Raw genomic sequence first — 25,163 nt, 5'->3', positions numbered from 1 at the left:
GCTAGACTGTAGTTTTTCCTTGAGATAATAAGGTGCCATGAAAGATATTTTAGTTAGGGAGGGAGCATTTTGGGGAAAGGAAGGATCAGCTTGTGTTTTGGTGGCATCAATCAGGAAAAAGGATGGATTGGAGAGAGGAGAGATGGAAAAGAGGGAGAACAATTAGCAGCCTGTTATAGTAATACAAATGAGAAGCCCGTGAGGGCCTGAACTGGAACAGTCTATGTTAGTAGAGGGAAGGGGGTTGATGATTCTACAGTAAAAGAGAGGACATCCCACTATTTCCAAAGTTGTGATCATTCTTACAGAAGGAAGGCTAGAGTTCACTTTTGTTCTGGGGAAGTTTAATTTGGCAAAGTACAGGATCGTGGGAGCGGAGGTGGAGGGAGGGAATATAAACCTACTTAAGCTGTTTGCTAGACGCACCTTTACTTCCAAACAGTTGCTTTCTTCCTTTTAAATTGTCCTAGTCTGTTTATTTATGGGTCCCCTGAAGGAACTCAACACAACACTTCAATTCGCTCGGTTACATTTCCTATATAGTGCTTTTTAAAAAGTAGTAAAACCGATTTACCTTAAAAAAAGACTACAAAAGCACAATTGCACCTAATGTAACTTTCAGCAAATGTAGATATTTTGCTTTACTCGGAATGGATTCGCTCTTCACATTAACCAGCCTTAGGGAGGTTTTACAGTGCACGCATGATGTCTCATCACCACCACTATGCAGCATTGAGATCCTGGCAGCCGAATTCAAGTAGACCAAGAACGTCAAACCTCTCAGCCTGGCTTGGTGTACTGTTAAGCCACTGCTAGTTGTGGCCACTATGAGTGGGGCCAGCCAGACTGCCTGTGTTAAGCCTAGAAGCTGCTTCTGTCTGAGTAAGGTATGACCATTTAGGCGCCGTCGCTCAAGGCACCCAGGCCAGATGCGCGCAGCCAAAGCTGGGAAGGGGGCCAGAGGAACATCAGTCAAGGTCATATGTCTTATTCTGGGCTGCACAGGCATTTCTTTTAATGAGGGGACAATAGAGGGGTGGGGGGTGAGGTGGGGGACAAGAGTGCCTGTTCTCCTTGGAGTGCCCTTGCCTCTGTGGTCAGACTAGAGGTGGATTGTAGAGTCAGACTGTAGTCAGACTTCCTAGCTGCTAGGAAGTCTAGGGGTCATGCCGAGTAGAGCGTGCACTTCTTAACTCTTGTGTCTCTGCACTGACCCCCATTCATCCGTGCAGTTTGCTCATCCTCCTTTGTCATGATCATCTCCAACAATATCAGCTGGAATATCTTAATCCTTTCCTCTGCAATGCATTACACCTCCATACCCATCTGAGAGAGTTTAGGCAAGATCTCCACCTCTGCTGGGAGACACCCCGCCCCCTCCCCTGCAACAACTCACCTGGTGTCTGCCACTTTGGCCCAGGGTCCCTTGTTGCAGGTGGGGCCAGAGGGCCTAGGAGCTTTGAATGGCCTATTTTGAGCCAACAGGAAAATAAAATCTTATTTCTGGATTGGGATCTGATTGGCATGAGACCTGCTAGAATTCTCTGGAGTGCCTGTGCCAGGCTCCTTCCTTAACTTCTGCTGAGAAAAGACTTTAAACAAATCCAGATGTTCTTTCACACATGCATGGATATTACCTACACACAGACAGACAGACGCACATATGGAAGGAAACTCGTGGTTCTTTTTCCATTCTCACACTTTTCTAGATCCCCAAGGCATAGGGGAGAATTTAGCCCTGCTCAGCTCAGGACCTTGAGGACTGAAGTTTTTGAGAAGGTCAGCTGAGCTAGGTCTTGATATATCATTTGATTTTATGAGCTGGGAAAGCAGCAAAAGGTCTCAGTGTTCTTCACCACTTGGGTGAGCCTTTGATCTTTGGGGTGTGGGGCCCCCCCATTTTTTAATATCATCCCCTTCTCTGCTAGAAGGTGTTGCTACCCCGTTTCTGTTTGCACCAGTCCAGTGTTCTGGATGAGATGGGAGAGGAACCTACATTCTGTTACTTTTCCCGGCATCAGGCTAGGGCCAGGAATTGGGTCATAACTGACTGTAGCTGTCCCCAGAGCGGCCCCTGGGCCTCCTGCCAGCCCAGATGTATTACATGAGAGTTCAGAGCCCTGCTCCTAGACCCTGCATGGCTGTCTGCAAGATGCAGCAGGATCATTAGCGACCCTCTTTCCAAGGAGGAGGAAGAAGAGAGATGACTGCCCTTCCTTCCCCCAGCCTTTTGAGTAGGCCCTATGGCCTCCAGTATCCTGCAAGGGACTCTGGAATTTGGTAAATTTTAATCACTTCCCTCACTGGCCCCTAGTTGGATTGCATGGGCCAAAGGGAAGGGTTGAGTAACAGAGGGGATATGTGCCCAGGACAGACCACATTGTCTGGTCGTGGAGGGGGCAGCAGGACCTGGAGCCCTGGGAACTCTGCCTGCTTCCCTAGCCACCCGAGGGATTCCCCTTGCCTGCCTGAGGGAGGTTGTGTAACCCTGCCCAGTGGCCATAAGCATCTTAGAAGTTGCTGAGGTCGCAAACTCCTGTTTGTAGAAGAACTCTGGAAAGCAGATGAGATTGTCCCTTAACCCCTCGCTGCCTTCCACCACTTGAGGGCTGTTTTGCTTGTTCCCTGTCCTATGCTGTTTTTGGTGTTTGCTGGCTCCCAGCATCTTCCTGACTGTGGCTGCCTGGAAAGTTTTAGTCTAGAACGAGGGAATGGACATCTCTGACAAAGTCAACGAGTGAAAGGCATGGCCTTGAGAGGGAGGAGGACTTGGCTGATAATGTATTTAGGGTTGCAGTCTTCTTTCCATTGACTTGTGGAGCTGACCTGGGAGAGGAAAGCAGGAACCATGAGCCCTTATGCCTGGATTTTAGTACGTTGGGCTGGATAGTGGGGGTGGAGGGAGTTCAGTAATTCAATTTAACAAGCATGACGTAATGGAAAGAGAACACACTGAATGTCAGGAGGTCTGGGTTCTACTCCTGGCTCTGACATTAATTGGCTCCTTGACTTTGGGCAAATGATCTCCCTTTTCTGGGCCTCAGGCTAGTCCAGAGGCTCTTAATTTTTGTGTGCGTGTCATGGACCCCTTGGATGGTCTGGTGAAACCTATGGACACCTTCTTACAATAATATTTTTAAATGCATGAAATATAATACACACAATTACAAAGGAAACTAATTATATTGAAATACAGTTATCAAAGTATTAAAAACAAGTTCCAACGCCCCAGATTAAGAACTACTAGGCTAGAAAACACCCAAGATCACTTCTGGTTCTAACATGGCATATGATTCTTTATTGATAATTTACTGTTTACTCCTCACTGTCTTTTAGGTTTGAGAAAGACAAACAAGTGTGAGACCCAAGGTTTCTATTCTCCAGGAGTTTAGAATCTGGCTTAGGAAGCAACTGAAGAATTAATCAAGCAGTAAGCATTTATTAAGCCCCAGTCAGGCACTGTGCTAGACTCTAGGGTAGGGGTGGGGAACCTGCAGCCTTGAGACCACATTTGTCTAAAGGGCCACACTTAAGGACTTAGAGAGACACATGTGGCCTCAAGGCCACAGCTTCCCCTAGGGGTACAAAGACCAAAATGGAAGTCTTTGCCCTCATGCAGCTTACATTCTGTAGGAGAGAAAAGCAGCACATGTGAATGTGTGGGCAAGATATATACAATATATGTGGTTATTTTGGGGGACAGCAGGGGAGATACTAGCAACCAAGGGGCATCAAGAAAGGTTTCCTATAGGAGGTGGACATGCTTATTCAAGTGTTTACTGTGTGGCATAGGCTATATGAATACCGCAGGAGTTCAGAGAAAGGAGAGATCGCTGTGGGCTGCAGTTGTCAGGGGAGGCTTCACAGAACTGGTGGGAGAATTGTCATCATTTTTCATTCTCTCAGCTGTTGGAGAGCCTAGTGACAGCAAGCCACTGTAAGAGCTAGGCCTTTCACTGTATGTGGATCAAGTGCTGAGGTTCCCCGTGGCTCAGGAAGCCTGCTTTCATTACTTCAGCATGTAGGAAAGTCTTTGTCTCTCTCACTCTATTTTTCCCCTTTCCCCCTACCTTTCCTTCTTATGGTTCTATGTGTCTTGCTGGGAGGGGCTCCTGAAATGCCTGTGAGCCATCCTTGCTCACTCCAGTCCCATGAACCTTGCTGGCCCCTTGGGACCCAGCATCCTAAAGGATTCCCTTGGTGCCAGGAGGTCTGCAAAATATGAAGCCTTGTCTTGGCATTGCTCCAACTATGCATATGCCTCTGCTGTTATATTGTATTTAGTTTGTTTATATTCTGCATTTGCTCATCTGTATTCCTATTACTTTTCTGAGAATGTGAGTCTTAAGGACAATCACCATTTTTTTGTCTTTTTATATGCAGAGCTAATGCAGTGTCTGGCACATAGCAGGCATTTAATAAATGCTTGATGAATGAATGCATGAATGAATGGCCTCCTCTTAAGGAGCTCTGGGCACCTGGGTGATGTGGAGATGAGCATAGCTCAAGCCAAGTCATCACTTCTGGTTCTTAGCTTCCTCATCTATAAAATTAAGGGATTGAACTAGGTGACCTCTAGGGTTTCTTCTGTCTCTGAAATCCCATGTTCTAAGGTCTCATTGAACTTTGATGTTTATTAACTTTGTGTCTTACCCTAGAGACAGTAGGGAATTTTACAGGGAAAGAAGAAAGTCAGATGGGAAATAGCATTTCCAAAGCACGACCAGGCAGGCAGTCTGTCAATAAGAACTTATTAAGAACCCACTACGTTCTGAGCACTGGAAATACAAATAAATGCAAAAGATAGATAGTCCCTGCTCTCAAGGAGCTCACAATCAAATGAGGGAGATAATATGCAAATAATTACATACAAACAAGATATGTGAATTTAAGGATAAATTGAAAATAATCAACCAAAGGAAGGCATTAGCATCAAGGGAGATCAGGTAAGCCTTCTTGTAGAAGGTGCGATTTTAGTTGGGACTTGAAGGAAGACACTGCTGTTTGGCCACTTGGGTTGTAGGATTGAAACGGTCACACCTGCTAGACCTCGCTGGAGGCTTGGTCCTTTTTCCTTCTGTCACCTTTCTGCTTTGTGCATCCCAAACCCCATCGGACAGGCTGAGGGCCATTACCCTGAGCAGAGCAGGAGCCTGTCCCAGGAAGAGCATGGGGCAATGACTTTGACCCCTGTCCTCCAGCAGCCCAGCCTCCCAGTCCCTGGGGAGAACTGCTCATGGGCTCCTTCTATTCCTGAAGTCTGGAGGGACCCAGCGGGGTGTAACCTGAGCTGCTGCAGGACAAAGAGGCTTCTAGAAGTGCCAACACCAGAGTGTTCCCGCTTCGGCACCTCCCCCATGAGTCCATTCATAATCCTTTCAGTGCCCGCCAGCCCCACGTCAGGAGAAGAGGGCTGAACCTGCTCCGAATGAGGCTGTCCTTTCTCATTCCTCCAGATTCCCAGAGCTGATTCAGGGACATAATGCCATGGCCTCTTCTCCCTCCCTCCCTCCCTGCGTACCATCCTGTTGGCTGGGCTTAGCCTGGGGAAGAGATAGTCACCTAATTGAACCGGAGAGACCCAAAGATCTTGAATTGAAAGGGGCTCTAAAGCTTATCATGTCTACCAACTTCGAATAATTAATTAGAAGGGGCTTTAGAGGCCACAAATCCAACCCCACCATTTTACAGCTGAGGAAGTTAGGTAGTAAAGGTCAGAGACCAGATTTAGACCCAGGTCCTCTGACTTCATAGACAGGGGCTCTTTCTACTATACTATACTATGCCACCTTTTATTTTCAGAGAGGTGACCAATTTAAACAAGGTCACACAGCTAACTAGTGACACAAGCTATGACTTGAATTCAGGTTACAAAGTCCCCATCCAATGGGACTTGGAGATAATGTGGATGCAGGGCTCAAGGTACCATCAGTTGAAACCTGGAAGGAAACTTAGAGGATATCTATTCCAATTGTTTTATTTTACAGATAAGGAAACTGAGGCTTAGAAAGGGGAAGGTCTTATCGTTAAGTAGCAAGGCCTGGATTTGAACCCAAGTCCTTTAACCTAAGATCATATCCTCTTACCACTGTACCTTGCTTAGGACATAAATGAGGCAGAGAGAAAGAACCTGAAATGGGATGAGTTGGAGCCAGGTTTGAATCAATCATGGGGTGTTTTCTATAATTAAAAAAAGGTCATTGATTTTTTTTTAAAAGTCACTATCACTTCACAGTGACTCTGCCTGCCCTCCGAAAATGGAACCCTCTCTTGTCCCAAATAAGTAAGTAGAGTCAAGGAAAACAAATCAGCACATTGACCAAGTCTGAAAACGTAAGCCTTATTCCTCACCTACTATCCACCAACTCTTTGCTGGCATACGGAGACTCACTTGACACAGATAAAGTGCTAGACCTGGGGTCAGGATGACCTGAGTTCAAATCCTGCCTCAAATACTTAATAGTCGTGATCGTAGGCACATCAGTTCCCCTCCGTCTCATTATTTGAAATAACTCTGATTCATTATTTGAACTAAAAGGGACCTGGTTGTATTATTATTATTATAACTAGTTTGAGTTCTGAAGTCTTCCAGAGTTATTTTTCTTTGCATCATTATGGTCATTATGTAAACTGTTTTTGTGGTTTCCTTTCTTACTCTTCATCAGTTCATATGAATCTTCCCGAGATTCTCTGAATTCTTCATATTTATTATTTCTTATGGCATGACAACAGGGCAGCGAGATGGTGCAGTGGATAAAGTGCTGGGCCTGGGATCAGGAAGACTCATCTTCCTGAATTCAAATCTGGCCTCAGACACTTAGTAGCTGTGTGATGCTGAACAAGTCACTTAACCCATTTGCCTCAGTTTCCTCACCTGTAAAATGAGCTGGAGAAGGAATTGGCAAACCAGCATCTCTGCCAAGGAAACCCCAAATAGGGTCATGAAGCATTGGACGTGACTGAGAAACAACTCAACAACAAGTGGCACAATAATGTTCCATTATATCCATATGCTGCAATTTGTTCAAGCATTGCCCAGTCATTGCACACCCACTTTCTTTCTAGTTCTTTGCTCTTACAAAAAGTGCTGCAATATTTTCGCATGTCTTCCTTCTGTCACTGACCTCCTTGGGGGTATATGCTTAGCAGGGGTATTGCTGGGTGTTTGTCAATGTTCAATGTGGTGCCTTTTTGGAGTATAGTTCCACATTTGCTAATTCCTTTTCTTCCCATGTCTGAAGGACTCCTGCTGGATTCCTCTTCCACTGTCTAACACAGGGCTCGGTGCATTGAATGTTTGCAAGAGCCAGAATGTTTCCCTCAGTGATTGGTAGCCATTGTTACTTACGACATAACCGTGAGCAAAGGCTTGGTGCCATCCTTTCTTATAGCTTCCATTTCTTGAAGTACAGTTGGGAGGTGGTTGGGATATTAGTTATGGGGTGTGAATTTCACCCCAATCCCCCTCCGTTGATCCCAGACATGTTCGTAAGGGAGGAAGGATTTTGACTGAAGCTAAAATGAGTTTGGTCAAGAAGAAAGTGGACAGCATGGAATCGCAAACATTTCTAGTTCTTGATTATTCCATGCTCAGTCCTCTTAAAAGTTTGGGTTTAATGTATTTATTTTATTTCTCTAGTAGCCCTAGAAACCGGAGTCTGAATTACTCTCCAACATGAATCTTTATTGTTTGAGTAGTTCAGGCTTTTACTTAGTTAGAAAAACATGTGGTTTGTTTTTTATTAAATTTCCCCTGGAAAACAATGGTTTAAATTCAAGAAGGGGAAAATATTGGGTTTCACTTAGCCCCAAACTGGTCTTCTGTCTCCCTTTTGAAGTCAGAAGGAAATTGTCCCTTCTCTGCAGTGAGGCTTCCCATGTTTGGCATGGTCATCTTGGTTCAAAGGCCTGGCTTTTTTCCATAGAGTAGAAGAAGCCCTAATTCAGGGACACAGGGCTTGCCAGAGCCAAGACCTACCAACTTGGCAGTGCCCCGAACTCCAGACCTTCCTTGGTGATCTCCTTCCTTGGTGATTTCCTTCTAGACACGCTTCATACACATGTCTTAGGCTCTTATAAGCCTAGGCTTAGTGCCCAGGATTTATCACTATTAAATTAATGAGACCTCCTGTGAGAACAGACAATAGAAAGATCACTGTCTCTGGAGTCAGAGGGTGTGGACTCAGAATCTGCCAGATTCTGCATGTATGACTTTGAGCAAGTCACTTAACTCAGAGGTATCAAACATGCAGTCCATAACACTCCTGAATGTGGGAAACCAGGTTAAAATATAATGGGGAAATATTGAACAAAAGAAATAAAATGCAATGAAACATAGATAATGTTAATTTGTGGTTTTCTAAGTCAGAGATCCTTATGTACCATTTAGTAACTTCTATTTGAGTTTGACACCACCAACAACCTATCTATACCTCAGTTTTCTCATCTGTAGAATGAAAGATTGAACTTGTTGGCCTCAAGATCCACTCCCAGCTTTAAATCTATGAGCCTATGTTTCCCTGGATTTCCTTGTATATGGCCTAAGATTTAAAATTAAATTTCTGGACTGGTAGTCAGGAGATCTGGGTTCTAGACCTAGCTCTACTCTTAACCAGTTGTATCACCTTAGGCAAGTCACTTCCCCTCTGGGTCTTAGCTCCCTCATTTATAAAATTAGAGGATTGTCTATATCCTCCTCAATGAAGGGGGAAAGGAAGGGAAGGAGAGAATTTGGAATTTAAAAGGTTTTAAAAAACGAATGTCAAAAATTGTTTTTACATGTAATTGGGAAAAAAATAAAATTTTAATGGAAAAAAGAGGATTGGGTCAGTTGACCTTTCAGGCTCTTTTAACTTCATAGGATCATCAGATTACAATTTTAGAGCTGAAAAGGTCTTTAAAAATTGCCCTTCCTTTTTATAGAAGAGGAAACCAAATTAAGTGGCTTGCCTAAGGTTGTACAGTAGTAAGAAGCAGGCCTGGGGTTTGAACCTGGATCCTCTGACTCCTGATCTTGTGTCCTTTGTGTTACAATGAAGTTCTGAAATTCTCTGAAATCTATAAATAGTGTTGCCTCCTTGGGGGAGGATGAGATGATGCACTCTAATCTTTGGAATAAAAGGATGGGAATAAAATGGGAACTCATCCATGTGTTGCAATTTGTCCACAGCTACTCCTTGCCCTGGCCAGGACACTGTGTTGACTAGATCTGGAGTGACGCCGATGGTCTGTGTTCATGTTTTGACTTCGTTTTCCTTTTTCTCTTATCCTTTTAGGGGTTTCCTGGTGACTTTGGGGAAAGAGGGCCCCCCGGATTGGATGGCAACCCTGTAAGTGTTTGGAGATGATGTAGAAAGAACATTGGGTCTGAGATAAGGAGGTGGGGGGAGCCGATTATGGAGAGGAGGTGAACTGTTTGCTTTTGGATCAGGGAGGCCAACAAGAAAAACATATTTATCGATTTAAGGCTGCTCTGCCATGTGCTGCTAATTCTCCGCTGTTTGATTTAGAATCTAACAAGCAGATCCAAGCTGTTCATAGCTCCCTGTTCCCAATCTCCTGAGTCTTTCTTCGTTCCCATTAATTTTGAGGCCCAACCCCAGACTGGGTACATTACTACTAGAGAAAGTTTCTGTGGCCTACAGTCTGATTATAGCCCTGGTACATCCGTGAGCTGAAAAAGACTAGAGTGGAATTGGGAAAGAAATGAAACCTTTCCCAGCAGGTTTTGTGTACCTGCCTTGGAAGTCTTGTCTGTCCCATTAAGGATATCATCAGTTCAAGGGAAAGGAAGAGAACAAACATTTTTAAGTGCCTACTATGTGTCAGACACTGTGCTAAGCACTTTACAAATATTATCTCATTTGATCTTCAAAATGACCCTGAGAGGTAGTCCCCCTTTTACAGTTGAGGAAACTGAGGCAGACAGAAGTTAGTGGACTTGCTCATGGTCACACAACTAGTAGGTATCTGAGGCAGGATTTGAATTCAGTTTTTCTTGACTCCATGGCCAGCATTTTATCTGTTGTATCAGCTAGAGGCATGAGAGGCATTATAGTGGAGGAAGCAGTGGTTCAAGAGACAAGACAAAGAGGTCTGGGTTCCTAACTGCCATTCCCTGTCTGGTGCTAAGCAAATCATTTCCCCTTTCTAGGCCTGTTTCTTCTCTGTTCGTTGGAAGGATTGGATTATATAATCCCCAAGGTATCGTCTAGGCTGGAAAAACCAAATGGCTTTGCTAGGGTTGACCTGTCATTAACCAGAAAGAAGGCCGGGTGAGGGGTGCTCCAGCCTCCACTGCTTCCTCCCTGTCCAGAGACAAGAGTAGGAGAATGCATTGCTTTCTCCCTCTTGGTCCATAGGCAAATTCCTGCCTTGCCCTCTGGCTCTGGGCAAATCTTACCTGGACTCCAGGATGTCCATGCCTCTGCAAGCCAAGAGCATCTTTGTGCCAGGGGACGTGGGGGCACAGGAGAATTGTAGTTGCTTGCTGAGCTGAGAGGCCGATGCTGCCTGGGAACATTCTCTAAATATTTATGGCCAGCAGTGGGTCTTGAATGGAGGCAAGATGTTTCCAGCCACTTGAACTTGAACTATAAGGAAATCACCCCCTTCTATAAGAAAAAGAGGGTGGGGAGCAAATTCTCCCTTGTTTATAGAGTTTATAAATAATTGGAATCCTCCAAGTGCAGGAAGATGTTCAAGTTTGGTTTGGGATGTCTGGCTGCAGAATTGCTAACTGTAGAGCCAGGTCAGTCTGCCCTGGAGGCTGGGACCCTTCTTCATGTGCTTCCTGTTCCTTGGACAGGCAACTTATGGCTTTGGACCAGACTGAATACCCAAGAGATTCCAGAGCTGGCTGCTGTGAGGGGTGAGGAGTGTCAGGATCCCAGCGTAGGCCTTTGTGCAACACTTACTGACCATTCTCCCATTACTTCCTGAGGAGGCAATAAGATGCTGCTTCACTTCCTGTCCTAAACAGCTGTGCCCAGCTGTGCCCATCGTGAAGGGGGGCTGGCTTTGTGTTCATCCTCTCCCCCTCACACAAAGTTCCAGTAATACGTCTTAAATGAAGAATCACAATTAATACCCCTAAAATGTCTCTTATCAGGTCAATTAATAATAAATAATAAAAAACCCAGTATCTTGTTTATTAAAGGACCCCCCACCAAGGAACTTCTTACTTCCAATAGGAATAGCAATAGTGCATTGAACTTAAAGAGAGTCAAGAGACTTGAGTTCTAGTCCTGATTCTAGAAGTCTAGAGACTTGAGTTCTAGTCCTGATTCTAGGAGTCTAGAGACTTGAGTTCTAGTCCTGATTCTAGGTGTATGATCTTGGGCAGGTTAATTCACTTCTATGATCCTCTATCTTCCTTTCCATATGGTGGAAATAATAATTCTTTTCCAGTTTAGCTCATACACAGAGGAGCTGGAAGTGTATAGGGCTGTAAGCCTACTGACCCAGCCATTGGGCCCTCCCAATTAGTGGATGTAGTGATGAAGATAACTAAATTAAAATTATAATTATTCATATCTGCTGGCATTATTCATACCTTGTCTTTGTATGATACCTTTATATTTCTCAAAGCAGTTTACATCTGTTATTTTATTCAGTCCCCACAACCTCGTGAGGTAAACAGGGAAAGCATTTGTATATCCGTATTATGGTTGAAGAAACAGAGGCTCGATGAACTTCAATGTCCCTTGGTAAGTTAGTGCTAGAACCAAGACTTATGCACACACCACTTGATTCATTGTCTAATAAGTCATTCCACTGTGGATAGAATGCCCCGGAGTAAAGAAGACCTGAATTCAAATCCTGCCTCATGGACTTACTAGCTATGTGACCTTGGGCAAGGCACTTAATTTCTCTCTGCCTCAGTTTCCTGAGCTGTAAAATGGGATAATGGTAGCACCCACCTCCTAGGGTTGCTATGAGGATCAAACGAGATAGTATTTGTAAAGAGCTTAATACAGAGCCTGGCACATAGTAGGTACTTAATAAATGCTTATCCCCCTCTCTCCCCCATTCTGGGGTTACAAGCACAGTTGGGAGAACTAATGAGGGAATTTATGGGGGCTGAGAGACAAGGCGGGCACATCCCGAGATCCTGGAAATCTCAGGCATGACTAATTCTGTTTATCCTCTAGCGGGGAGCTTCCCTCCCACCCACCCCTGTCCCACCAGCACCACCACCACCACCCTGTTTCCAAAGCAGGGGCTTTGAGTGGATAGTCTGCCTTCCTTCCTGCCTTTGCCTGACATGAAGGTGCTGATGCTGGAAACATGATTCGGTTATATCGCTTAATCTCATTGACTCTTTAGGGAGAACAGAGGGTGAGTTTTCTCTGCAGCTAAGCACCCTAAGATCTCTAGTCTAACTTTCAATGGTGGCCCAGAGAGAAGGGAGATTAGTTGCCTAGAGCCACACATAAAGTTTATGGTGTGAGGAAAAATCTGAGGCAGGAAGGGAGCAATACCCTCTGCTGTCCTCCAGCCCAGTTCTGACAGCCTGTGATCCCGTGACTTCATCTGGGGTCTACCCACTGCCCTGTAGCCTCCAGCAGAGGGTACCCACAGGCCAAACTGGCTCTTCGCCTTATGTGGGAAAACTCTGTATCCTGTGGAAGGTGATGGTCAAGGCTCCAGTGGGGCTTGAGCTGTGTGCTTTGGAAGGTAGGCCCAATTTGTTTAGGGAGACAAAAGAGAGAAGGGTATTTGTGGTTCAGGGGGTGCCATGAACAAAAGCATACACCTGGGGCATGTGGGGAACAGAGAGGCCAGTCTGGCTAGGGTAGAGGGTGTGAGTAAATGTGGGATGAGAATTGTGGGAGATGAAGGTGAAGAGCCTTGAATGCCAGCATAAAAACTTTGTCTTAAAGCAACCACAGACCATTGGAAGCCTCCCATTTCCTCAATTTTACCTTGTTTTCCTCTTCTACCCTTCTGGGGTTTTCCTCTTTCTTGCCACACAATATGACTTTCATCTTTTTCCATTAACTTGCCTGCAGAACCCTGGGGATACCCCCCGTAAACTATCTGCTTAGAAAGGGAGTGAGTGCTACCGTAAAGAATGAGTGTCAGACTTGAAGTCAAGAAAGTCCTGGGTTCAAATACCAGCAATGATACTTGGTGTGTGACCTTGGGCAAGTCATTTAACCTCAGTTCCCTCATCTGTAAAGCGGAGTTTACTAATACCCTTAATTGGAGCAGCTAGGTGGTGCAGTGAGTAGACCACGGGCCTTGGAGTCAGGAGGACCTGAGTTCAAATCCGGCCTCAGACACTTGACACATTTACTAGCTGTGTGACCTTGGGCAAGTCACTTAACCCCAATTGCCCTGCCTTCCCCCCTGCAAAAAAATCCCCTTAATTCATACCTAGACAGGTCATTGTGAGGGCTAAATGAGACAACTTATGTTATCCTTGCGAAACTTAGAGTGACACATGAGTGTGAACTGGTGTGAACCTCTCTAAGTGCCTGACTCTGGAAAATACCATCACCAGATGAGAGTGGGCCTAGTGCTGTGATCCCCCAACAGCCCCTGATCCCTTGACATCGCTTAACTATGTTGGTTTTGTTTCACTTTTAGGGAGACCTGGGTGCCCCAGGCCCACCTGGAGTTCATGGACTTATTGTAAGTATGAGAATATAACCTAAGCCTGACCTGGGGGGCTGGGAACAAGAGGAGAGGAAGGAATTGAAATCATTATACTTTGTGGGGGCAGCTTTGTTTAACATACAGAGCAGGGGACTGGAAGTCAGGAGACCTGGCTCCTCGTCTAAGCTCTGTTCCTGACTAGCTGAGAGACCTTGGTTAAGAGAGTTAACCTTCCTTGGGACTCAATCCCAGCAAGCTCGTTGACTCTTTTGGAAGAACAGGGGCTGAGTTTTCTCTGCCATTAAGAACCCTAAGGTTTCTAATCGAAATTCCAGTGATGGGCCAGAGCCCCGAAGAGAGTTCATGACGTGACCTTGGGGAAGGTAATTTTCCTTCTCCGGTTCCCTCCCTTGTAAGAGGAAGAAGTTGGGTTAAATCCAGGGTTCTTAACCTTCTTCGTAGCATGGACGCCTTGGCAGTGTAAAACCTATGGACCCTTCTCAGTGTAATGTTCTTAAATGTGTAAAAGTGTGAAAGATAGGATTTCAAAGGAAACTAATTCTATTGAAATACAGTTATCAAAATGTATTAAAAGTGCATGGACCCCTGGACTAGAGGGCTCTGGGGGTTTGCTTGGAGGAACAAACATCATAGGCCCCTGTACCTGCCTCTATCTAGCTGACAGTTGTGGTCTGTCTTTTGACTCTGCTGTCATCTAATTAATTAAATCATCCCCCTCCCCAACAAAGCCATTTTCCCTCTAGTCCTAGGCCTTCTAGGGGCATCTGCAAGGCCATAGAATGTCCCAAACTGGAATCTCAGAAGACCTGGGTCCACAGTTCGCTATGGGCAATTCTTTAGGCAATTCTTGCCACATGTCTGTTACTCTCTAACGTTCACCTGTGTTAGGGGTGAGTGTAGCCCTCTGTGGAGAACAAAGTGAGATAAGGTAGAACACTCAGAACCTGGATCTGGGATGGGGAGAGATTCCTTTCAGGAACAATCCCTTCCCTGAAACATGGGCTCCTAGAGATGCCAGTAATCTTGAGTCCTAGGCTGTTTCCCCCTAGTAATCCCCAGAAGGCCCCTATAGGCTTGTGCTATGAGAAAGACCATGCTCAGAAAGGAACAGAGCCAAACTCCTTGGTCCTATTACCAGCTCAGCTTATTCCTGGGAATTGAAGCCTCGGCCTATTACCTATCTAGCCTTTCTTGGATTATATGCTTCCAAAGGTTCCTTCCAGCTCTGAGATTTGGTGTTCTGTCCTAAGGCCCTTTTTAGGGCTCTGAGTCTATTAAAGCCTCATGCCAGTAGAGCCTCCTAGCTGAGCTTTACCCTTGCTCCGCAGTGAACCCCAAGAGCCTGCCAACTGTGGGTGACTGCAGCCACAACAGAGAGAAATATTTCCCTACATCTCCTCTTCCTGGTCCAGCGGTCAGGCCATGTTGCCAACAACTGGACCAGACAACTGGCCAGGAGAGAGCCTGGAAATGTCTGTCTCAGCCCTCAGCAAGGTCTACAATACGCTCTCCCAGATCAAGTCTTCAAGTCTCTGAATCTGCAAATCTTCCAGGAAATCTCCCCTTTTCTCCAACTGGCAGTGGGAAAGAAAGTCTAAGAGGGGGTGGCTAGGTGGTGTAGTGGTTAGGGAGCACTGGCCCTGGAGTCAAGAGGACCTGAGTTCAAATCAGGCCTTAGACACTTGAGACTTACTAGCTGTGTGACCCTGGGCAAGTCACTTAACCCCGATTGCCTTGCCAAAAAATGTCTAAGAGGTAACTAAAAGGCACTCAGAGTTGTGTGATCCTGGGCATGACACAACCTCTCAGCCTCAGTTTTTTTAATCTGCAAAATAGGGCTTCGTAATACCATAGTACCTACTTTGATGAGTTATCAGGGGGATCAAACAAGATCCAGCAAATTGTCATTTAGGGCAGTAGGATCACAATAGGACTATGGGTTTGGAGCTAACCCCCTTCAATTTCATATTTGAAGAAATTCAGGCCTATAACGAGGTCATACAGGTGGCAGAGCTGAGATTCAGATCCTCTAAATTTCCAACATGGGGTGTGTGTGTGTGGTGTGTGTGTGTGTGTGTGTGCATGCATAAGCACTTCTTGGAGCTGCATTTTGAGGCTAGGCTGGAGGGTCCAGTCATTGTAGCACTGCTGACCTTGGGGATCATGGGACAGAACTCTGCCAAACCATCAGAGTTGGCATATCAATTCAATTCACCAAAAAGACATCTTGTCTAGCCCTCTGCATCTAAAACACCCTAGACCCACAATTGTCTACTGCCTGCTTAAAGAAAACATAGGGTTTCCATTGGTGACTCACCCCTGTCTTGCCCCTGAGGCCTTACTTTGTATCTGACCTAATAGGAACTCTAAGTCACAGCCACTATTGTAAAGTGTGGTGAGGCTACACTCAGATATCTCTTAGTCATTCCTTCCCACCCCAAGCTGGATAAGAGAGATTTTCTGGCAGATTTACAGATCCAGAGACAGAAGACTCAGGAGATATTACGGGACTTGCTTAAAGGTTGAAGCGCTGACGATGGGAATAAGGATCCAGTTCCCAGACGCTAAAATTGGAGGATTATTCGACTCTGTTTTTTAGTGCTCTCTCAGGCCTGTAGGGCAGGGGAGCACTGTTTTACCCAAGACCTGTCCTACAGAGGCCACCACAATTAATACACTCTCTCCTCTTTCTTTTCTGCTTGGAACGCGGGGCCCGGCCCACGCAAGGCGCCTTGGGGATCAGCAGATGCCGAGAATGAGGTAGAGTGGGTTGGTTGTATAAGGCAATCGGGTAGTCATTAAGTGGGGCGAGCTGTCAGGGCCTGGGCTGGAGCCAGAGTATTCTATATCGACAGGAGGTCTGCTACCATTGTCATGGAGAGAGGGGAGACAGTTTGAGAAATTGTTCCCTCCAGCTTTCGCTTTAACGAGAATCCCAGACATCCCACTAGCCAGCTGTGCGCAGGTTTCTGCATCTCCTGCAGTTGGGAAAACAGCTGTGGGAAGGGACCACCTACATGTTGGGCATAATTAAGAAGCACCAAAGTCACCCCGCTGCAAAGGCTATTGGTGCCTCCCCTGAGCCGACTGACTTTCTCTTTTAGTCGACCCGGTCAGGCTAAGGGGTTGGTCTCCAAATGTTTGCTGGAGCCAGCAGGGTGGAGAGGAAAGTTGAAAAGAACACCAGAAGTATCGGCAGCCTCAGACGCTGTTCCTCTAGAGCCTGGGACAGGCTGGGCCCTGGCAGAATGGTCAGGAGACATATAGGGCTTCTAGGAGGTGATGCTACAAAGAGCTACGGAATCTTCTGTGACTAGGCCCGACCTTGCTGCAGGTTTTCACCTTAGAGCTGTAAATGCTTTCTAGTTTAATCTTTTTTCCCAGACAGTTATTGTATCTGCTAGGTCTAGGACGCATTGGGAGATCCTAAAACATCATGCATGTTTGTACTAAAACCTCATGAAGCCCAATCTGTGGGTCCTCACTCTACCCTCTGGTTTTAGCTCCCATCTAAAGCCATAAAGGGAAAAATTTTCTCCCTCTTCCAAATATTCCAGATATTTGAAGTCTCTGGTCATATCCCCCCTCAAGCCTTTTCTAGTAGTCAAAACAGATGCCCCATGTTTGCTTTGTAGTGGATATATTTCATAAAATCTTGGAATTGGAGCTGGCAATGGACCTTAGGAATGATCTAGCTTATTCAGCAGATATTAAGTTATGCAGGGCATTGTGCTAGGGGTCATGGGGGAGAGGGGGGAAGGGAAGATATATTTGACAGATGAGGAAGGTGAGGCCCCAAGAAGAAGCTAAATGACTTTTCTCAAGGTTGAGGACTGAGTCAGTGGCAGAGGTGTGGGATTAGAGCCCAGGGCTGCCTACTCCCAGGCCAGAGCACTTTTCACTGGGCTAAGCTCAGCTGCTGAGGCGTGAAATGTGGCAGAGCCATAGAAATGACTGCCCTTCTCAAGCAAAGGTCCCAGGAGGAGCTTGTGATACAATAGACCTTTTTTTTTCTTCCAGAGTCACTCCTTTAGACTCACTGCCCTTTCTTGCTGGGGGTGGGGGAGGAGGTGGGGGGGTAGGATGAAGGTGGGGGTGGAGGCGAGTGTTGCAGATGAGAAACTCTCTGATGCTGCTGTCTTGGACTTCAGTTCTTCCCATACTAAAATTCACTTGACTGGGCTAGTTGTAACCACCCTGGAAAATCCAGCAGAGGAGGCAGAAATGGAGAAAAACAATGGGGACTTTTTTTTGGCAGAAGAAATCTAATTCTAAAGTCTCTCCCCTTGGTCCTAGAGGGTTGCAGTTTGTCAAATTGCCAGGGCACCTAGAAGGAGCCCACCTTCCAGTGCAAAGAGGATTCCGCACCCCCAAGCCCACTCCCCAGGCCTCCTTGGGAGAAGCCTTGGCAGCCAGGAAGCAGGAGGCAAGTGTAGCAGACATGACAGGCTCTGGTCCCAATGGAGTCAGTCTCCTGGAGGAGCAGTGGAAGGAAGGAGCCCTCTGATTTGGAACTAAAGGGAAAGGGAGAGATTATGAGTCTGGTTTTCCACAGACTAGGAGGAAGGATGTGGTTTTGGTTGCTTTTTTTGCTGAGGGGATCAAAATTCCATTTATTAATAACCATTTTAGTGGCAACCCAGATTAATTCAGTGCCTTATTTCTTGTGAACCCAAGGCATCATGCTTATATGTCAAAATCTCATGGAAGCCCATGCTGTGGGACTGTGGCCTTAATAACGAAGACCTTTAAGGAATTTGAATAGTTACACTCCCTTGAAATGGGGCCACAAAAGTCTCACTTTATATTAAGTTGTATCTTATAAAATTGTGATATTTGGAAGTTCCAGAGAACTGTTTTATTGATTGTGAGGAGTTTGCAGGGGCATCATTGTCCCCCTACTTAACAGAAAACCAATAATCAATAATTATAAATTGTCCTAAACAGAGAAAGTGTAACCATGTAGAAAAAAGGCCTTAGGCTAGAGCCACCTGAGGCCTGGGAGGCTTGGCCCTGGTTCCTACTCTATTTCTAACTCACTCTGTGAGTTAGCCTCATTTTCTTTTTAAAGAGGGGTTGATAATACCAGCCTACTTAACTCCTCTCTCTCAGAGAGTCTGATGAATTAATATTTGTAGAAGGCCTTTAGAAAGTTGGAAGTTCCCTATAGATGTGATGGCTAATTTCTGTGAAGTCCCTGGAGGAAAAAAAGGAGGAGCCTCCAGCCTAAGACAACCCCTATTCCTAATCACCCCATTTGTACCATCATGCTTAGCTCAGCCAGCTCCTCTGGTTCTCATGGAAGTTCCCAGCGAGTGACCTTGCCTCTTTCAAAGACCAGTCCTGAGGATGTTATAGGGAAGCTGTCATCATAGGTCTGTCTGTGCCTTAAGGAAAAACAGTGCTGTCTGGGTAGGCTAAAAAACAGGATAATCTTCCATGCCTAAAGACTGATTGGCAAGAAAAGCAAATCTTTATCTGTTTAGAAAGAAGAAATGTTTGTTGGCCTAAGGAAGAAGCCATGTCCTGGTGGCCAGTAGCATTCTAGGAAAATAGTAACTTATCCTGGGTCCCCGCTGTGAAATTGAAAATGTATGCCACTTAAACCCATTCTGTAATGAAGCCAGCAGACCTTGGTTTTGGCAAATGGTTAGCATTGACAATAGATGTGCAAAAAGAACCTCAGTTAATGAGTTTTCTAATTGTTTTTTTCATGTTTTGGACATTAATTCTATCTTTAACTCTGACACACAGGGAGAGGGACTGGATCTGTGGGTTCATTAGTGTAGGGAATTCTTGAGAACTGAGAGGTTAAGTGACATTTGTTGTCGTTGTTCAGTCATATCTGACTCTTCATGACTCCATTTGGGGTTTTCTTGGCAGAGATACCGGAGTGGTTTGCCATCTCCCTCCTCCAGCTCATTTGACAGATGAGAAAACTGAGGCAAACAGGGTTAAGTGACTTGTCCAGGGTCACACAGCTAGACACACAACTGGATTTGAACTCAAGAAGATGTGTCTTCCTAACTCCAGGCCTGGCATTCTATCCTCTGCACCACCTAGCTACCCCTGTGCAACCTAGCATCAATACCCAGTGTGTATTTGAGACTGAAGTTGAACTCAGGTCTTCTAGGCTTCAAGGACTCCTCTCTCTCCACTACACTCAATTTATCATCAATTTATCTTTAATTTATACACACACATATATGTAATATACAGATACACACACATACAATTTGATTTAACAGATGTTCAAGAGGGGGAAAAGAGTCAGCTTAGAGAGCTTCACCCTAAACAAGTTGGCTCTCCTCCATTCAGCCACCCCCCCCCCACCATGAACTCATGAATGTTGCGACTGAGAGTTCTCAGTTAACGCTCTGAATCAATAGCAAATCACCCCATCCTATAGAGTTTCTCTGCTATCATCACCGCTTCAGTGCTTGTGGCCCTGTGGGACCCCTGCTGCTACTTTGAGGCCTCCCTAGGTAGAGTTCGTATCTCAAAAGTCCCCATGTCTGAATCAGATGTCTCTGGAGTCCCTTGTGCTGATCCTGAGCTGGACAGGGATGGCGTTGAAGTTTACACCCTCCATGTAAGAAGCCTTTATGCCCAGACCTCTGAAGAAGGGGGCCTGTGTTCCTGAGGGCTCCTAGTTTAGGACTTGTCAGTCGCTTGCAACCAACCGCACGGACTCTGGTTAAGGCAACGTTCCTTCAGTCCACCCTGCACTGTTTATTTACACACCACAGGAGAGGCTGGGCCCTCCATCACTGGCTCCCTTTATGAAGAAAGAGCCAATACAAGTAACAGGGGCCTGTTAAAATGCAAACCTCTGAAAGGTTTTCCTCCCACCCTTGCTGTGCCACATGGCCAACACCCCTGCGTTTTATCCTTCTCCTCCACCCAGGTTCTCTTTTTTTAAACTGAGGCCTCAAATTCCTGATGGGAAGATACCTCAGCCACCAGCTGAGGTTCAACCAATTCCTGGCTTTCCTGGCAATTAATGATCTGGAGGTCTTTAAAAACCTGGAGCTGTTCTGAAAAAAAAAAGAGGCTCATGTTCTTGAGGGTTCCTGGTTCAGCCTGTAGAGCCATAGAATGTTAGAGCAGGAAGGGACCTTCAAAATTATCTAATTCAGTTCCCTCTTCTTACCAATTGGGAAACTGAGGCCCAGGCAGAGGCTCATAGGACCATCGATTTGGAGTTGTAAAGTTGCCTGAGGGGTCATTAAGTCTAACGCCCCAAGGAGATGGAAGTCAAGAAAGTGAAGTGACAGAACCAGTAAGTGTCTGAGGTCTAGCAGCCTCTTGCAGTGAGCATGGTTGCAGGGTATAGTGAATCAGCCCCAAAGCCACATATCTCATGACTTCTTGCCTGGCATACTCCATATTCCTCTCTCAGGCAGAGACCAGCCATGAGTGTTAGATCTTCGATTCCCAGGAGTCACTTAAGATAAAGTTACTATTTATTCATTCATTCCCAAGAAGTCAGTGAGTGCTAACTGGGTGTTTGTGCCACCCCCCCCCCAGAAACTAACTTCCAGGAAAAGTGAAGAGTGAGTCCAAGAGAAAGAGCTTGAGGTCCAAGACCTGAGCCAGCATTATATACCCCCAGCACAAGGTGGAAAGGGAATTCTTCCATGGCTGTTGTGGGACTGGAGGAAGCCAAGTTATATGGATATGAATCCCTATCAATGGACTATGTTCTTTTCTTTCTTGGACATCCAAGCTGACTCTGGCTGACTTGAGAAGAAGCTCCACCCAGCCATCAGATGAAGAAAGTTATTGGGGGGAAGGACTCTGGTCCCTGGACCTACCTCCTTCTGGCCAAATTCTACCACTTAAGTGGTGAGATGATAGCAAAACAGGTATAAAATAGGTTAGAAGAATTGTACCATTTTGGAAGGGACTTGTTTGAGATGACCCTAGATTTGGAAAGGATAGGTCAAATTTTTGCTTTCTTGGAAAACTGGGGCACAGAGGTGTGTCCCAGTGGCTGAAGTCTTCTGTTTGAGGCTGTCTAAGTCCACCCCCAAAGAGGGCCCCTCTCTTGTAGTTGGGGGTGGGAAGTGAGTCAGCCTCTACAGTCTGTTTGCTTTCTCTGTTCTTGTCTTGGCTGAACCAGCTTGACAGGGGTTGACTGGTGGGAGGGAGAGAATAGGGATGGGTAGTTCAGTTGGAATGAAACCCAACATGAGGCCCAGGACTGGAAAATTCAGATCCCTTCTGTGATATCTGTGATGGCAGATCTAGGACCAGAGATAAAGCCATACCTGCAGAGGGAGCAGCCCCATTAGATCCAAGCTGCCAGCTTTTTCACCACTTAGTATCATCTTTCCATGCCAAGGCTAATATCGGATCAATGAGAGATGCTTCATGTAGCCACCAAGGGTCTGGAATCCCGGCCATCTCATAGAAATGAGATAACTGAGCCAGATGTGTTGGAAAAAGTAGATCCTAGCACTTTTTTTTAGACCTTCAAGTTCATCCAGTTTAGGGGTTCTTGGCCGTGTGTGTGTGTGTGTGTGTGTGTGTGTGTGTGTGTTTGTGTGTGTGTGTGTGTGTTGGACTCCTCTGGCAATCTGGTGAGGCCTATGGACTTTTCAAAATAATGTTTTAAATGCATAAAATTAAATATATAGGGTTACAAAGGAAACTATACTGAAATACATTTATCAAAAATTGTTTTAAGTTTACCGATCTCAGGTTAAGAACCCTTGATCTAAGCCTTCATTTTATAGATGAAGAAGCCGAGACCCAGAAAGGGGACTTGACTTGCCTAAGATTATATAATGAATTAATGGCAGAATCAAGGCTAGAAGTCAAGCCTGCTGACTCCTAGTCTTGCATTGGGGATGGACCAGAGTGAGTTAGGGAGGAAAGAAAGTCTCTAAGAAATGTCTGTCTCAGATTTGTCCAGGCCCAAGCTCATGGAACTCCGCTCATTCTCCTTCCCTTGAGGCATTCCACAGCCCTGGGTTCTCATTGGCTGGAACCAGTGGATCATAGAACAGAATGTCATTCTTTATTTTTCCTCCTACTCCTTCCCTCTGGGACATCTCCAAGCAGCTTGTCAGAGGAACTTGAGTGTGTATTTCCAAGCCTGGGGGACCTGGTGAATCCATTACTCCTTTCAAATGACTTCTGCTCCAGTTTTTCACTTGGTCTTTGGCAAAGAGCTGGCCAAGTCCCTTTTATTTACTTTCCCTTGCCATAGCTGAGGAAGGATGTCTATCTGTCTGTCCCCCTTTGGTAGGAGGGAAAGCCATAGAGAATTTGATTAGGGTGGTTGTGTCCCCATAACCTGCTTGCTTGTCCCTTCTGTGATCAGGGAAGAGCTTTTTAAAAACTCTGACTCACAGAAAATAACATAGGATTGAGAACTGGAAGGAATAATTCAGTCCAACGGATGAGGAAACCTAAGCCCAGAGAGAAGGGATTTGCTCAAGATCATACAACTAGTAAATAGTAATAAATGCTGGCTCAGCATTCAAAGCCAGATGCCCTAAGGCCAAACCCAGTGCTCTTTCTATCATGCTCCCTACCTAAGGGGTCTGGGAACACAAGAGGAAAGAAATTTTCTGTAGGAGGAGAGGGAAAATGGGGATGCAGGCGAACGTTGATGAAAGCCCAGAGGAATCTCGGCTGAACAAAGAACACTGTTCCTTGAAGGTGTCTGATTCTGAGAAAGCTCTGGATTGGTTGGGTTAATAGATTAAAACCTCCCTTAGAGCACATGTCATTGCAGTAAGGCCTTTTACAATACTGTGTCTGACTGTGAGTCTCTAGCTGTTCACTTAACACCTCAAATGTCTTTTTATTTCCTCTCTTCCTAGGGTGACATGGGAGCTATTGGTCCAATTGGCTACCCAGGACCCAAGGGAATGAAGGTAAGTGAGCCACTGGACCTGCTGTGTCCTATAGCAGGACATGGCATGTCTGGCCATTGATGCTGTAAATTTCAAGATGTCAAAAGCTCTCCCTGTAAAGGGGAGTGGGAGTGGAGAGAGAAAGTAAAGTAGGGAACCCAGGGAGAAGAATTGTACAGTCTTGCTCTTTAAGGGATATTATAATCCTGGGACTGTTTCTTCTCTGGTTGTGTTGTGATGTTGTGATGAGATCAGAGAGACTGGTGGGAACTGCTGGATTAGCTTCAGGAACTGGGAAGATGGTGGCCATAGGGTACAGTGGGAAGAGCTCTCACTGGAGTCAGAAGACCTGGATTCCAAATATCTGTGTGTCACTTACTACTTTATTACCTGTTTTGTCACTTAAGAACACTGAATGCCAGTGTCCTCATCTGTCAATCAAGGAGTTGGACAAGATGACTTCTAAGCCATCTGGCTCTAGATCTGGGCTCCTCTGATCCTTGCTGAGATGCTCAGTGGGGTAGTGGGAAGAACAGGAATGGAGACATCTGGGTTCTAGTTCCAACTCTGTCTCTGATTGATGTTGTAACAAGTTATTTGACTTCTCTGAGACTCAGTTTCCCCTCTTACAAAATGAGGGTGTTGGAACAGATGATTCATGAAGCCCTTTTCAACCCTAAGCTTTTTTTCTGGAGCTTGGCATTTAGACAGGGTTTCTGTCTTGCAGGGGCTTATGGGAAACATCGGAGAACACGGACTGAAAGGTGATAAGGTGATCTGAATACTCCCTTATTGCACTGTATTTTATTCTGCATGTAAACTACCCCTCTGTATATCTCCTGCTGGAAGCCTCACAATCCTCTTTACTGGTGTGCATCCTCTGTACTTTCTCCTCCTCCTTCACTTTCCTTATAGAGCCTAGGCTTCCCCCACCCCCACCGCCTTATTGCCATCGGCACTGTGGCATGGGCAGCAGTGGGAGAGGGTAGCCCTGCAGAACTGAAGGCACATTGTTAATTCAAGAACAGGAAACCATATAATGTATAACATGGTCTGCAACTAACATTTTTGAGTGTGGTTCATTTAGAAATGTGAAAACCCAAGAGAAAATGTTTAAAAAATTGTGCAAATATTTTTTCTTGTGATTTTTTTGGGGGTAGGACAACCCCCAAATTCCCCTCTTCTGAATTTTTCATTTTTCCCCTCTGATTTTCACTTTTCTGAATGATTTCTCCTGCTATGAAAGAAGCAGCTTGGTGTACAGTGGCTTTGGAGCATTTTGGAGAAGGAATGAACAATTTTAACCTTTTTGTGTGTCATGGGCCCACTTAACAGTCTGGTGAAATCTAGGAACTTTTCAGAATTTTTTTAATGATTTGAATAAAATAAAAATAATAGAATTACAAAGGAAATAATCATATTGAAATACAATTGTGAAAATTTTTTTAAGCTTACAGACTTCAGGTTAATAAGCCTTGCTCTAGAGAAAGAGGACCTGAGTTAAAATCCCACCTTGGGCAAATCATTTAACCTCCCTTGGCCTCAGTTTCCTCATCTGTGAAAATGAGAGGATTATATAAGATGGCCTCTCTGAGGTCTTTTCTGTCTCTGGTTCTGTGATCTTAAGAGTTGTTCCTTCTGTGATTCAGGAATAATCAGATTCCCACCATA

At 45.4% G+C, this 25,163-nt stretch overlaps 1 protein-coding gene across 1 annotated transcript in view; it reads left to right on the top strand.

Moving 5' to 3' along the window:
• Positions 1 to 25,163, top strand: part of COL27A1 (collagen type XXVII alpha 1 chain) — a 234,115-nt gene that overhangs the window by 90,779 nt on the left and 118,173 nt on the right. The window contains exons 13-16 of the mRNA XM_036749857.1: positions 9,276 to 9,329; positions 13,594 to 13,638; positions 23,460 to 23,513; positions 24,220 to 24,264. Coding sequence (XP_036605752.1) covers positions 9,276 to 9,329; positions 13,594 to 13,638; positions 23,460 to 23,513; positions 24,220 to 24,264 — 198 coding nt within the window. The remainder of the gene's footprint in view (positions 1 to 9,275; positions 9,330 to 13,593; positions 13,639 to 23,459; positions 23,514 to 24,219; positions 24,265 to 25,163) is intronic.

This window comes from Trichosurus vulpecula, chromosome 3, assembly GCF_011100635.1.
Source record: "Trichosurus vulpecula isolate mTriVul1 chromosome 3, mTriVul1.pri, whole genome shotgun sequence".
Classification (NCBI taxonomy): domain Eukaryota; kingdom Metazoa; phylum Chordata; class Mammalia; order Diprotodontia; family Phalangeridae; genus Trichosurus; species Trichosurus vulpecula.
Note: the sequence above shows the minus strand (reverse complement) of the source record. Positions and strands in the feature narration are given on the sequence as shown.